Source organism: Palaemon carinicauda, chromosome 7 (assembly GCF_036898095.1).
Source record: "Palaemon carinicauda isolate YSFRI2023 chromosome 7, ASM3689809v2, whole genome shotgun sequence".
NCBI classification, from domain to species: Eukaryota; Metazoa; Arthropoda; class Malacostraca; order Decapoda; family Palaemonidae; genus Palaemon; species Palaemon carinicauda.
Window position 1 is genome coordinate 135,893,131 of NC_090731.1, and position 15,735 is coordinate 135,908,865.

The 15,735-nt window shown below is 34.4% G+C and overlaps 2 protein-coding genes across 2 annotated transcripts; one reads left to right on the top strand and one right to left on the bottom strand.

Moving 5' to 3' along the window:
* Positions 1–431: 431 nt before the first annotated feature.
* On the bottom strand, positions 432–1,804 carry LOC137643659 (uncharacterized). Its single transcript, XM_068376375.1, has 2 exons — positions 1,793–1,804; positions 432–1,113 (listed from the first exon to the last, which is right to left on the bottom strand). Exons 1-2 carry the CDS (start codon positions 1,802–1,804, stop codon positions 478–480), a joined length of 648 nt encoding a protein of 215 aa, XP_068232476.1. The 3' UTR covers positions 432–477.
* A 2,188-nt stretch (positions 1,805–3,992) lies between these two features.
* Positions 3,993–13,626, top strand: LOC137644553 (uncharacterized). The gene is made up of 3 exons (XM_068377513.1): positions 3,993–4,004; positions 4,692–5,133; positions 13,209–13,626. The coding sequence occupies exons 1-3, from the start codon at positions 3,993–3,995 to the stop codon at positions 13,574–13,576; spliced, it is 822 nt and encodes a 273-aa protein (XP_068233614.1). The 3' UTR covers positions 13,577–13,626.
* Positions 13,627–15,735: the final 2,109 nt, after the last annotated feature.

The window sequence follows — 15,735 nt, forward strand, 5'->3', positions numbered from 1 at the left end:
GTTTTCTTATTATTTATCTATCAATATAAAATCTTGCAAGATATCAAGAAAATTCAAGGAATATACAATATATTTACGTTAAATATTTTTAGAAACAAATATCATTCTTTATTCTTCATGCAGAGACGATGACGTTAGGGATTATTGTCCTGACATAACTTTTGATTATTAAGTGACTACCAATATAGAATGTTAGAAAAGGACAGTCACTAAATATTTCTATTGAATTATGTCTAGAAGAGAACTGATTTCCTTTCATGCTCTCAATTGAGACTAGATTTTAGATTTTTGTAGAAGGAGCGACCACAGTATAAAACTTCCCTATTATTTTTTCAAGGAATTATACTGTAAGGCTTTATCGTGAAAAAAATATTCACATTGTTGGGTGTGGCTAATAAAAGTGATATTCATATTTTTATAATGCTCTCATTTATTTAGATTAAGGAGGAAAACTAGAAAACCTTCATTTCTTCTTTCTTAACCATAAACTCGGCCTCCTCCAAAATGACCTCCACCGAAGTGTCCACCGAAACCTCCACGGAATCCGCCATGATGGAATCCAGGCTCAGCTTCAGGTTCGGGTTGAGCTACAGGGCTCCTTTTTCCACGGTATCCTCCATAGCCACCACCGATTCCACCAAAGCTACCTCCATGGTGGCCACCAAATCCAGAGAATCCACGGTGGATTCCTCCAAAGTGACCAGGATCTGCTTCAGGTTCTGGGTCGGCAAGAGCCTCAGGATTGGCTTCAGGCTCAGCTACAGGGCTCCTTTTTCCACGGTATCCTCCATAGCCACCGCCGAATCCACCAAAGTTTCCTCCATGATGGCCACCAAATCCAGAGAATCCACGGTGGATTCCTCCAAAGTGACCAGGATCTGCTTCAGGTTCTGGGTCGGCAAGAGCCTCAGGGTTGGCTTCAGGCTCAGCTACAGGGCTCCTTTTTCCACGGTATCCTCCATAGCCACCACCAAATCCATGTCCACCGAAATTACCACCAAATCCACCAGAATGGCCACCAAAACCACGATGGAATCCACCTCCAACGTGACCTGGATCAGGATCAGCTGTAACCATCCCAAGAAGGACCACAGCAAAGGTGGTAAGAATCATCTGCAATAAACATAATAGAAATGCCTTATGATCACACGTAGATAGGCAAATTATCATAACATAATTGACTTATTTGTTTTCAGTCTGTCATAAAATAGCTAGTTAACAAAAAAAAATTGAACATTATTTAAATGCGCATCTGAATTTTTTCTGAAGTAATCTAATAATTGTTTTATATATTCTCTTTGAAAAGAAAATATAATTCTAGATTAAAATAAATCACATAAAATATTTATAAATTAAAGAACCAATAAGAAAATATTGTACAGATTCATATTTTTAATGTTCTGAGATCCAGATCAAATTGAAAATAACCCTCGCAGGGGAGATACTCTAAATGTGCTTTGAATAAACAAACCTTAGGATTTTCACATAAGACAACACATCTGATAAGCAGTGAAACAATGATAAAAAAATGGAGTGGTTTTTTTTTCTGATGAATATCTCGTTGAATGATGATTCATCAGTATAATTCAATACCTGCTTTTGATAAATTCCATTTTCTTCTAAATTAATTTGAATGGAAATATAATTGAGGGTAATACTAAAATAACATACAAACTTAAACCATTCATATTTAAAGAGAATTTTTCATTTGTAATCCACCTTTTACAAATTCGGAAAACAAGCTAATGCGTGTTTACGTGTGTGTGTGTGTGCGTGTGTGATGTTTTCTTACCTTAGACATCATGGTGTGTTGTTCAGAGCCAACTGTGGTGAGAAGGACTCAGGGATCTCTTTATATACTGACTGAGGGAAGGCAAATGTCCTTCGCACAGCCCTCACGATCTTGCGTCATCGTTTCTAAGCAGCAAAAACCATAACAATGATTCCCGGTTTTCATACTTTTTACTATCTTTCGATATTCTTTTAATACAATTTTCATGCTCTGGATAGGGTTAAAGATGCACAAAGTGTCAGACACGATAACTAAATATACCAAAAGCCTAAAATTTACAAAAGAAAAAATAAAAAAATTCACACGCTATTAATCTCAATAATATAATGTTTTTATTTAAAAAAAGCACAGACAACTACAAATACACACATTGATGAAGTCCACTAACAAGCACATACATACACACACCCATATATATATATATATATATATATATATATATATATATATATATATATATATATATATATATATATATATATATATATATATTTATATATACATATATATATATATATATATATATATATATATATATATATATATATATATATATATATATATATATATATATATGAATGCACGTACTTTGTCTTGCACCCTGAAAATGCATAATCCAAGGCCTTAGATGCCCTTGTTTATTACATTTAGATACTGGGATATATCTGATAAATATGCTATATTTAGTATCCAAGACTCGTCCTTGAAGTAGATACTAGATACAAAGATATGATTTCTGTGTTGAGAAAAAATCAGCAAACTCTATCCGCAGTGCAAATACACGACTCAAAACTGCTCCACGCGATAACCATCACACTTCAGTGTCAAACAGCAATTCATGAAAATCAGCACACATTTCATGAAAAAGTGCTTCAAAAGGTCTGCCTTTCAGAGGATGTGCCTTTACATAATTCACTGTTTTTACAAAAATCTGCTACACCTGATGAAGTTCATCTTCAATGCATTTTACAACAAGTGCCTCACAGAGGAGGCACTTGTTGTAATTTAATTCAAATTAAACTTATGATTATAAAACAGATAATGATCTATAAAAATGTGTAAGCTACTTGCTTCTATACCCAAGTATAGATACCACCGACAGTAGGATCAAAGAGAATCACTAATGTATATTTTTTACTTATATATTATTTTTGGGGTTAAAACGATTTTTTTTTTCAATGTGTCGCAAACCCCTAGGACCTTTTTAGGGCCCATAGGGAACACAAGCTGGTTACAACTCAAAGAACCATTGAAACAATAATGATGAGAAGAACACTGAGTTACAGAAAAGGAGCAACCTGGATACAAGAGCAAACTAAAGTCGAAGATTTTGTAACAACATGTAAGAAAAAGAAATAGACATGGGCAGGACCAATAAAGAGAATAACACAATAGATGAACATTAGCAATAACGGAATGGGTCTCTAGAGATTGTAAAAGAAGCAGAGGAAGGAAGAACAGACGATGGATTGACGAATTAAACAAGTTTTGCATGTGAATAATGGAACAGAAAGACATAAATAGACTCAATTAGAAGGACAAATCTGAGGCCTTTGTTCTGCAGTGGTCTATTAATGGCTAATGATGTTGATGTACATATATATATATATATATATATATATATATATATATATATATATATATATATATATATATATATATATATGTATATATATATATGTATGTATATACTGTATAAACATACATATATATATATATATATATATATATATATATATATATATATATATATATATATATATATATATATATATATATGTATATATGTGTGTGTGTGTGTGTGTGTGTCTGTGTGTGTGCTAGTTAGTAGGCTTCATCAGTGTATGTATTCGTAGTTGTCTGTATGTGTTTTCAATTGAAAACCCTACAGTATTGAGAATAATTGTATCTGTTAATTTTTTTTAGCAAATCTTAGGCTTTTGGCATATTTAATTATCGTGTCTAACACTTTGTGCATCTTTTAGCCTATCCATAATATAGAAATTGTATTACAAAAAATAAATATCGAAAGATAGTAAAAAATATGAAAACTGAGATTCATTATTCTTAATGTTTTTGCCTTTTAGAAGCGATGACTCAAGATCGTGAGGGCTGTGCGAAGGACATTTGCCTTCCCTCAGTCAGTATATAAAGAGATCCCTGAGTCCTTCTCAACACAGTTGGCTCTGAGCAACACACCATGATGTCTAAGGTAAAAAAAAATATTACACACGTGCACACAAACACACACAAACACGTAAACACGCATTAGCTTTTTTTCTGAATTTGTTAAAAGTGGATAACAGATAAGGAATTCTCTTTATTTATGAATGGTTTAAGTTTGTATGATATTTTAGTATTACCCTCAATTATATTTGCATTCAAATTAATTTAGAAGAAAATGAAATTTATCATACACAGGTATTGATTTATACTGATGAAGCATCATTCAACTAGATATTCATCAGAAAAAAAATCCCTCCATCTTTATCATTGTTTCACTGCTTATCAGATGTGTTGTCTTATGTGAAAATCCTAAGGTTTATTTATTCAAAGCACATTTTGAGTATCTCCCCTTCGAGGGTTATTTTCAATTTGATCTGGATCTCAGAACATTAAAAATATGAATCTGTACAATGTTTTCTTATTGGTTCTTTAATTTTATAGATTTCGTATGTGATTTATTTTAATCTAGAATTATATTTTCTTTTCAAAGAGAATATAAAAAAACAATTATTAGATTACTTAAGAAAAAATTCAGATGCGCATTTAAATAATGTTCAATTTTTTTTGTTAACTAGATATTTTATGACAGACTGAAAACAAATAAGTCAATTATGTTATGATAATTTGCCTATCTACGTGTGATCATAAGGAATTTCTATTATGTTTATTGCAGATGATTCTTGCCACCTTTGCTGTGGTCCTTCTTGGGATGGTTACAGCTGATCCTGATCCAGGTCACGTTGGAGGCGGATTCCATCGTGGTTTTGGTGGCCACTCTGGTGGATTTGGTGGTAATTTAGGCGGACATGGATTTGGTGGTGGCTATGGAGGATACCGTGGAAAAAGGAGCCCTGTAGCTGAGCCTGAAGCCAACCCTGAGGCTCTTGCCGACCCAGAACCTGAAGCAGATCCTGGTCACATTGGAGGAATCCACCGTGGATTCTCTGGATTTGGTGGCCATCACGGAGGTAGCTTTGGTGGATTTGGTGGATTCGGTGGTGGCTATGGAGGATACCGTGGAAAGAGGAGTCCTGTAGCTCAACCCGAACCCGAAGCTGAGCCTGGATTCCATCATGGCGGATTCCGTGGAGGTTTCGGTGGACACTTCGGTGGAGGTCATTTTGGAGGAGGCCGAGTTTATGGTTAAGAAAGAAGAAATGAAGTTTTTCTAGTTTTCCTCCTGAATCTAAATAAATGAGAGCATTATAAAAATATGTATATCACTTTTATTAACCACACCCAACAATGTGAATATTTTTTTCACGATAAAGCCTTACAGTATAATTCCTTGAAAAAATAATAGGGAAGTTTTATACTGTGGTCGCTCCTTCTACAAAAATCTAAAATCTAGTCTCAATTGAGAGCATGAAAGGAAATCAGTTCTCTTCTAGACATAATTCAATAGAAATATTTAGTGACTGTCCTTTTCTAACATTCTATATTGGTAGTCACTTAATAATCAAAAGTTATGTCAGGACCATAATCCCTAACGTCATCGTCCCTGCATGAAGAATAAAGAATATTTGTTTCTAGAAATATTTAACGTAAATATATTGAATATTCCTTGGAATTTCTTGATATCTTATAAGATTTTATATTGATAGATAAATAATAAGAAATACCAAAATAATATTTGATTCGAATTTTCACATTCATGAACACAGTATGTTTCAATGATATAAACTAATGGAAAAATAAAAGTTTTGTTCATATTTACAAAAAAAAAAAAAAATGAAATAAAAAAAAAATAAAAAAAGCAGCATTGACAACTAGACCGTCTATCCTTAATGCACTATTATGACCACTCACACTTTATTAACGTTTTATGAGACCGCCGGAGACACGACACTCATTGTTCGTATAAGGGAAGAAATATGTCAACATATGACCCTATAGAGGAATTTTAATATGTCTGAGTAAAGGAACTTTTATCGAATCATTCGAAACCTCTGTTGCATTTGTAATATTTATATTGGTCGTCAACCAACTGGTGATGCTAACAGGGAAACCAAAAAGGACAAGAAAATAACGATTTTGCTAAAGAAAACTATATATACAGTATATATATATACATTCATACATACATATACACAAGGCACTTTCCCCAATTTTGAGGGGTAGCCAATATCAACAATGAAACAAAACAAAAAGGGGACCTCTACTCTCTACGTTCCTTCAGCCTAATCAGGGACTCAACCGAGTTCAGCTGGTACTGCTAGGGTGCCACAGCCCAACCTCCCACATTATCCACCACAGATGAAGCTTCATAATGCTGAATCCCCTACTGCTGCTACCTCCGCGGTCAGCTAAGGCACCGGAGGAAGCAGCAGGGCCTACCGGAACTGCGTCACAATCGCTCGCCATTCATTCCTATTTCTAGCACGCTCTCTTGCCTCTCTCACATCTATCCTCCTATCACCCAGAGCTTTCTTCACACCATCCATCCACCCAAACCTTGGCCTTCCTCTTGTACTTCCCCCATCAACTCTTGCATTCATCACCTTCTTTAGCAGACAACCATTTTCCATTCTCTCAACATGGCCAAACCACCTCAACACATTCATATCCACTCTAGCCGCTAACTCATTTCTTACACCCGTTCTCTCCCTCACCACTTCGTTCCTAACCCTATCTACTCGAGATACAACAGCCATACTCCTTAGACACTTCATCTCAAACACATTCAATTTCTGTCTCTCCATCACTTTCATTCCCCACAACTCCGATCCATACATCACAGTTGGTACAATCACTTTCTCATATAGAACTCTCTTTACATTCATGCCCAATCCTCTATTTTTTACTACTCCCTTAACTGCCCCCAACACTTTGCAACCTTCATTCACTCTCTGACGTACATCTGCTTCCACTCCACCATTTGCTGCAACAACAGACCCCAAGTACTTAAACTGATCCACCTCCTCAAGTAACTCTCCATTCAACATGACATTCAACCTTGCACCACCTTCCCTTCTCGTACATCTCATAACCTTACTCTTACCCACATTAACTCTCAACTTCCTTCTCTCACACAACCTTCCAAATTCTGTCACTAGTCGGTCAAGCTTCTCTTCTGTGTCTACTACCAGTACAGTATCATCCGCAAACAACAACTGATTTACCTCCCATTCATGGTCATTCTCGCCTACCAGTTTTAATCCTCGTCCAAGCACTCGAGCATTCACCTCTCTCACCACTCCATCAACATACAAGTTAAACAACCACGGCAACATCACACATCCCTGTCTTAGCCCCACTCTCACCGGAAACCAATCACTCACTTCATATATATATATATATATATATATATATATATATATATATATATATATATATATATATATATATATATATATATATATGTGTGTGTGTGTGTGTGTGTGTGTGTGTGTGTATATACATAAATATAAATTATCGTTATTTAATATAATCACAATTAATTCATATACAATTGATAGATATTCAAAATTTTCCAAGTTTACATTCAAGACTGAGTTACTCATCGATGAAATGAGGTAAATTGGGTCATTTTATTTAGAGGTTCAAACTCCAGACAGGATCATTTTCTGACTTAAAGAAGTAAGACAATTTAATATACCAGAAAAAAAGGAATAAATAAAGGAGACAAAACGGAAGCTTCAAGAAAATATGTTTCCGAAATTTATTATGTAATTTCAGATTGTCATTGTCATAAGCAAAACTAAAAATCTATACCCTAGACGATGTTTTGAAAAAAAGAAATATTTATGTTTAGAAAATCCTAAATAAAACAGCACCTAAATGAATTTAGCAATGAAAGATGAATAAAAAAAAAGGCCAGATTAGCTGTGCCAGAGCATTCAGCTTTAAAGTCATTTATTCTCTTTAGTTTTGTATGATAATAAAATTACTTTAGAAGTGCGAATGACAGCTATTGGTGTGAAACCCAAACAATGGTTTACCTGCAAAATGTATAATGAAATAAATACGTTCAGGAATTCTTTAAATAGAAATTCATTATCATTACTACTACTACTACTACTACTATTACTACTACTACTAGTTAAGCTCCAACAGGGAGATGTATCCAGTTAGGAAAGTAATAAAGGAAACAGATAGTGTTCCTGAGTGTACCCTCAAGCAAGATAACTCCGACTCAAGACAATGGAGAATCATAGTACAGAGGTTATGGCACTTCCCAAGACTAAAGAACAATCGTTTAATTTTGTATCGTCTTCTTAGAAGACCTGCATGCTGTAGATAAAAGTCTATTTCTGCCCTTAAGGAGTCGGAAGTATTCACCAAACAATTACTGTGCAGTAGTTAACCCTTTGAGTGAAGAAGAATTTTTCGGTTATGTTAGCGTTGTCAAATGCATGTGGAAATAGGATGATGTGTAAAGAACACCCTACACTATTTGGCGTATATATTGGTAAATGAAAAATGAGCCGTAACCAGCAAAGGAGCCAAGGTAACACGATCAGATAATATATAGCACCCAATAACTCTCTAGAAGTAGTATCTCGAAGGGTGGCTGGTGTCTTGTTCAACCGACTAAAACTTTTTTCCTTAACATTTGCATTCATTAATTGCAATTCATTTCCGTCCTGCCTTACTCCCAAAAAGAAACATCACCCGAGTAAAAGTTCCAAAACTGAAGTCATTTCTCTTCAATAGAAATGTTAGAAATCAGATATTTTTAAATTACTGATCCAATGTCATGTTTTCTCTTTTTGGATCTTTTTTGTTAACTTTTTTCTTGTCTTTACGACCTAACAATTCAATACTTTTTGCATATCACTCACTCGGGGACGATTTGCCTAGTTCCAATTGATAATAGCTCCATATTTTTCCTATTATTTTTCCAATCTGCTTCCTTCTCTCCTTTATTTAATTTCTTTTAGTTTTCTTTCAGTGATCTATAGACGATATAAATTAGAATCCAAAGAAAATTATTAAACTTGCTTTACTGCATCTTTCTATCCCTCACTTTCAACTTTGTCCTCCTACAAATCTTTTAATTTTAAATGTCTGTGTCTTCTCTTTACAATCGTCAAACACCTAATTCCGCAGACATCAGCCACTTCACATTTCAATCATGGACGCTATCAATCGTTTTCTCATACACTTCCTGTCCCTCGTTGACTTTATTCTTCTGCCAACAAAATCCTAAATAACATCAAAGACTCAATTCTCTCTTGGTAAGACACTTCATTAATCTTCATCTTCATCACTAACTTTTTACACCACAATTCATTGGCCATTTTTTAATTAAATTTCTTAATAATTCTGTCTTAACTGAATAACTGAACTCTCTCTCTCTCTCTCTCTCTCTCTCTCTCTCTCTCTCTCTCTCTCTCTCTCTCTCTCTCTCTCTCTCTCTCTCTCTGTCTTACACACACAGACACACACAACACACATTAAACTACATCTAAGTAATGACCTCCACGTCATTCCTTCTTTACTGTTATCAGCCTTTGGGATACTGAGGTAACGAGAGATCAAGGTTAGATACCTTTTGAAAATAAACTTTCATTCGGTGGTTGCTGGGGAGGGAACTTGGGCCAGACACTTCCTTCAATGGGACTTACTCCCAGCTGAACAGTTACCCGACTATTAATGATAGTTATCAGCCAATTTTCCATGAATTAACTTCGAGGTTGAAATGGTCATAATTAGTGCATTTCTACTGGATTTTCAAATTTCCTTAACTGAAGATTGTAAAATGGGCTTTTAATCAAAGTAAGTAGATAGAAAGTAAATGACTAAATAAAGAAGAGGCAATAAATACAAGTCCGTGAAGACCAGAAAACTTGAGTGGACCAAAGAAAGAAATTTCTTGCAATCAATATTAAAGTAAAGTGTTTAATCATTACCAAAAATACTGAAAAGAAACATAAAAAAATGAAAAAGTTCCAAAAATGAAATCGTGTTAAGTTGATGGAAAAGTTGGAAATCAGAGAATTTCAAATATATGATGATAAGTCATTTCTGTTTTCCCTGATCAAATGTGAAGTTTTCTCTTGTTGGGTAATTTTTGTGAATTTTTTCCTATAGTTTTATGTCCTGACAACACAATACTTTTTGCATTTCACTCACGCGAGGACGACTTGCCTCGTTCTAATTGACACTTTTTTTTTTTCTTTTGTTTCCTTCTCTGCTTTATTGCATTTCTTCTTTTTTTTTCTGTGATCTATAAACGATATGAAATAAAACAGCCCTCGGACTTGTAGCGTCCTGTTTATCCAAGTAGGGTTGTAGCGTAGCTTGTAATGATAATAGTAATGATATATACACTCTTAACAAGGTTGCAGAGGGCAAAATATTTAACCATCATATTATATCTAACACGTGTACAAAGGTGATCTATGTGTATATACATAATTTTTTTGGCATGGAGAATAAGATATTTCATGGTTAAATAGTCTAGGGGAAGCACCAGTCTTGAATTTTGAAAATGGATAATAAAATACACAACACTGTATATACTGTATACAAAGTCTTCTAAATTTGACACATTAGATGTATGCTAGATACTAAAAAAAAAAAAAAAAAAAAAAAAAAAAAAAAAAAAAAAAAAAAGAAGTAGAAGGGCGTTTTCTGTCTCACGCGAATGGCTGACAACCTGAAAGGTATTCCACTGAAGAGCAGCAGTTGGTCTGAAACGGGCTTTGAGAAATGTGCCAACAGGATACACACTATATTAGGTAAAGGATACTGAGAATGGACAACACCACATCCTTCAGGTAGCGATGATTAGAGAAGATGATGTCCATAAGAGGCTTCTTCTTAGAACCACTTCTCAGTTTGTTTACCACAAGTGACTTTTATAAGAAGTATACTCGTAATCAAAGACTATTCATAATTACAGAACAAAAACTATTAGCATGTACTTCAATTGATAATACCAGTCGAGTAACTTATGATGAGAATAGAAAGAGGTATACCAGCACAAAGACTAAATCACGAGAGTTCCATAACACATCTGACATTTACTCAAAAGTATGTGTTTTACGTGGTTAGATTAAACAGGTTTCGCAACTCACAAAGTTAAAGAGCAGAAATCCCTCTGTGAGCCACTGTCTACTATAAACCCGAACTCTAGACACGGACATGTGATTTACAAGCCACCCAATCTACTTTTGGATCAGACTTATGTTATAAAAACTGTATCAAGAACCTTCATCCAAGTTGAAGGCATTTCATAAACTGATAGTTTCTGTAGATGCCCATTTAGTCATAGATGTTGGATATGCTATTAGTGATCTCGGAAATCTTGTTAATATCTGCTTGGCAGTGACTTGGATTGCACATTCTTTTAGCAGGGAAGTTAGAATCTTACTTAGTCATCCTTTTGGTATAGACTACTGATGATTTTCAAATGGAGAGGCAGATAGGTCTACAATGGTGCTTCTGAATGATTTATCCAGTCGTCAATTCAGTACAGTCAAGCCAAAGTGGGACAACATTAGCAAGGGGACAATATCTATAATTGTGTCTTAACTGAAAAACTGATCTCTCTCTCTCTCTCTCTCTCTCTCTCTCTCTCTCTCTCTCTCTCTCTCTCTCTCTCTCTCTCTCTCTCTCGGAACAAAAGGGAATTTTTATCTATCTTGATATTGAATGTTAAGTATAGAAAAAAGTGGAAACTATAAAAGGTAAATGCTTGGTAATTTTAGCAGAATTGAATGCTTTAAAGTCAATTTTGTAAGTTTAAGATAAGGTAATAATGTGGAAAGCATATATATATATATATATATATATATATATATATATATATATATATATATATATATATATATATATATATGTGTGTGTGTGTGTGTGTGTGTGTGTGTATATATATATACATATATATGTATATATATATATATGTATGTATATATATATATATATATATACATATATATATATATATATATATATATATATATATATATATATGTATATATATGTGTATATATATATATATATATATATATATATATATATATATATATATATATATATATATATATATGTGTGTGTGTGCTTGCTAGTAGGTTGCATCTGTGTAAATGCTTATATGTAGTTGCATCTGTGTGTTTTCAATGAAAAAAAAAAACATGACAGTAATGTAAATAATCTTGTCTGTGAATAGTTCACGGTAAATTTGTGATGCAGAAATGAAATATCGAAACAGAAAAAAGTATGAAAATAGAGAATCATTATTCTTAAGGTTTTTGCTGCTTGAAAACGATGACGCAAGATCGGTAGGGCTGTGCGAAGGACATTTGCCTTCCCTCAGTCAGTATATAAAGAGATCCCTGAGTCCTTCTCACCACAGTTGGCTCTGAGCAATCCACCATGATGTCTAAGGTAAGAAACCATGACATGCACACAGACATGCACATACTCATACTCGAGTGTACCCTCAAGCAAAAGAACTCTAACCCAAGACAGAGGAAGAACATGATACAGAGGCTTTGGTACTACCCAAGACTAGAGAATATTGATTTGACTTTGAAGTATCCTTCTCCTAGGAGAGCTGCTTACCATAGCTAAAGAGTCTCCTCTACCTTACCAAGAAGAAAGTGGCCACTGAACAATTAGTGCAGTAACCCTCTAAGAGAAGAATTGTTTGGTAATCTGTGTTGTTAGGTGTATGAGGACAGAGGAGAATATGTAAATGATTGGCCAGACTATTCAGTGTATATGTGTGTGTGTAGGTAAAGAGAAAATGAACCGTAACCAGAGAGAAGGGTCCATTATAGTACCATCTGGCCAGTAAAAAGACCCCATAACTCTCTAGCGGTAGTACCTCAACGGGTGGCTGGTGCCCTGGCCAACCTACTACCTGCAAATAGAATGGACATTGATTAGAGCATTAGAAATATGAATAATGTACTATCATGTAATTATAAATGGTATTTTTAATTTAAAATTTTACTTTCCATTCAATGAAAATACCTAAAACAAGTATCAGATTTCTTAAAGAATAACTCAAATGCGTCTTGTTTAAAAGAAAACATAGATTTTTTTAAAATAAATATATTATCACAGACTGAAAAAAATATATGCCAATTCTTTCATGATGTGTTTTTATGACTTGCGGATATACGTATGATGACAATGTCATTACATATACTTTTATTGCAGATGATTCTTGCCACCTTTGCTGTGGTCCTTCTTGGGATGGTTGCAGCTGATCCTGTAGCTGATCCTGAACCAGGTCACGTTGGGGGTGGATTCCATCGTGGTTTTGGTGGTCATTTCGGTGGACATGGATTTGGGAGTGGACATGGATATCGTGGTAAAAGGAGCCCTGTAGCTGAGCCTGAAGCCAATCCTGAGGCTCTGGCCGACCCAGAACCTGAAGCAGATCCTGGTCACTTTGGAGGAATCCACCGTGGATTTTCTGGATTTGGTGGCCATCATGGTGGATTCGGTGGTGGCTATGGAGGATACCGTGGAAAGAGGAGTCCTGTAGCTCAACCCGAACCCGAAGCTGAGCCTGGATTCCATCATGGCGGATTCCGTGGAGGTTTCGGTGGACACTTCGGTGGAGGTCATTTTGGAGGAGGCCGAGTTTATGGTTAAGAAAGAAGAAATGAAGGTTTTCTAGTTTTCCTCCTGAATCTAAATAAATGAGAGCATTATAAAAATATGTATATCACTTTTATTAGCCACACCTAATAATATGAATCATTTATTCAATATAAACTCACAGTATTATTTCTTAAAAAAAAATAGTTGAGTTTCACACTGTGATCGTCCCCTCAAAAAAGAATCTAAAATCTATTTTCTATTGAGAGCATTAAAGCAAATCTGTAATTTTCTAGAAGTCTTTCAACAGAAATAACTAGTGACTGTCCTTCACCAACTTTATCAATAGTCATTTAATAATCAAAAGTTCTCTCAGATCATTAATCCCTAAAGTCATGTGCTCTGCATGAGTAAAAAAAATAGAAATGGGGTCCAACAATATATTATGAAAATATACATACAAATTATTTTTTAAAAAGCTTGCCAATTCTATATTGATGAATAGATAATAAAAGAAAAAATAATTCGAATGTTCACATTCATGAACACAGGGTATGTTTTACTGATATACATTAATGGAGAAATTTGAATTATGTTCATATTAGATGATACGTTATGCATATGTACAGTGTTGTGTACACATGTTAGATGCCATATAATGGTCCAATATTCAACCTCGGCAACCATGTTAGGGGTGTATGTATTATTAATGTTGCGAACAAAGTAAGTGACCTTATATGAAATGCCCAAATTTTTGCAAACGAATCTCACCAAACCCATAGCCCAGTCATTCCCTCTCATCATTATCGCCGGGTGGTTGGGGGGGGGGGTGTGGGGTGGGGGAGGGGGAGCATTTTATATTTTCGGCGGCGGGGTCAATAACTCCTATAAAAATAAATATATTCAAATGGAATTTTAAGGGATTATTTAGATATTCAAAGGCTTTTTTCTGCCTATTTTCATGTTCATACCTGCCATTGGCATGCCCTAGCAGTCACTTCTGTTTGTAAGTGACAATTTTAAGCTGAACACTCAGTGAGGAGCAACAAACTACTCCTAGAGTTTTACAGATATCCACATGATTTTCACAGAATTTGATGGTGTTATTTGAGCTACATCCATTCCAATTTTTGTATTGACGCTTGCAATAGAAAAGTCACAGTAGCCGTAAATTACTTGTAGAATACTTAACATATCCAGATGAAATTTTCAGGGACTTGTGGGATGGATATTTACTTCTCATCTATACCAATTTTCATGTTGACATCTGCCATAGAAAAGCCACAGCAATCGTTTATTTCATGATGGGTTGAATGTTATTTTTGGCGATGAAGTAAATTGTTCCTAGCATAATTCACATATCCAAGAGAAAATATCAGTGATTTTATGGAAAACATAGTTTCTCTGTTCTTGCCAAATAGCCCTATCTGCAATTGAAAAGCCACACCTATCATGTAGCTTTCTTAAATGTGATGTTAAACAAAGCAACATTACAGTGAACTGTGTGATAGTGAGCGACATCAATGAAGAAAAATTTCGATTTCATAAACAATATCCGTCCTGAGTTCAGCTAGTTATTATTATTATTATTATTATTATTATTATTATTATTATTATTATTATTATTATTATTATTATTGGAATTTAAGCTAAAACCCTAGTTTTAAAAGCAGGACGCTACAAGCCCAAGGGCTGTATATATGATAATTGATTCCAAAGTTGCTGCCACGATAAAGCATCTCTACCCGAGTTATTCTTTTTTACTCCGGCAGAAGTCTCTTATATTAATGTTTTCAGTAATTTAGGTGACCTCGGGGGCGAAAATGACTTCCCTCACCCATTGGACTAATAAGAAATTATGTGAAACGGAGGCTAATGAATTGTGATGTAAAAAGTTTGTGGAAAAGATGAAGATTGGGAGTTTGAAAGTTTCAAAAAGAAATTACAAATATTGTGGAAACGTTTGAAATATTTTGTAAAAAGATTGAGTTGACAGAGGCGGTCAGAAAGATAAAGTAGATATGATTTATTTTTTTTTATTATGTTTTTAATTATTATCGTTTATAGAGTACATACGAAAATAAGAAGAAATGCAATAGAGGAGAGAAGGAAACATATGAGAAAAAATATTATCACTTAGAACGAAGAAACTCGTCCTCGTGTGAGTGAAATGCAAAAAGTATTGTAGTGTCAGGTGTAAAAACATAGAAAAA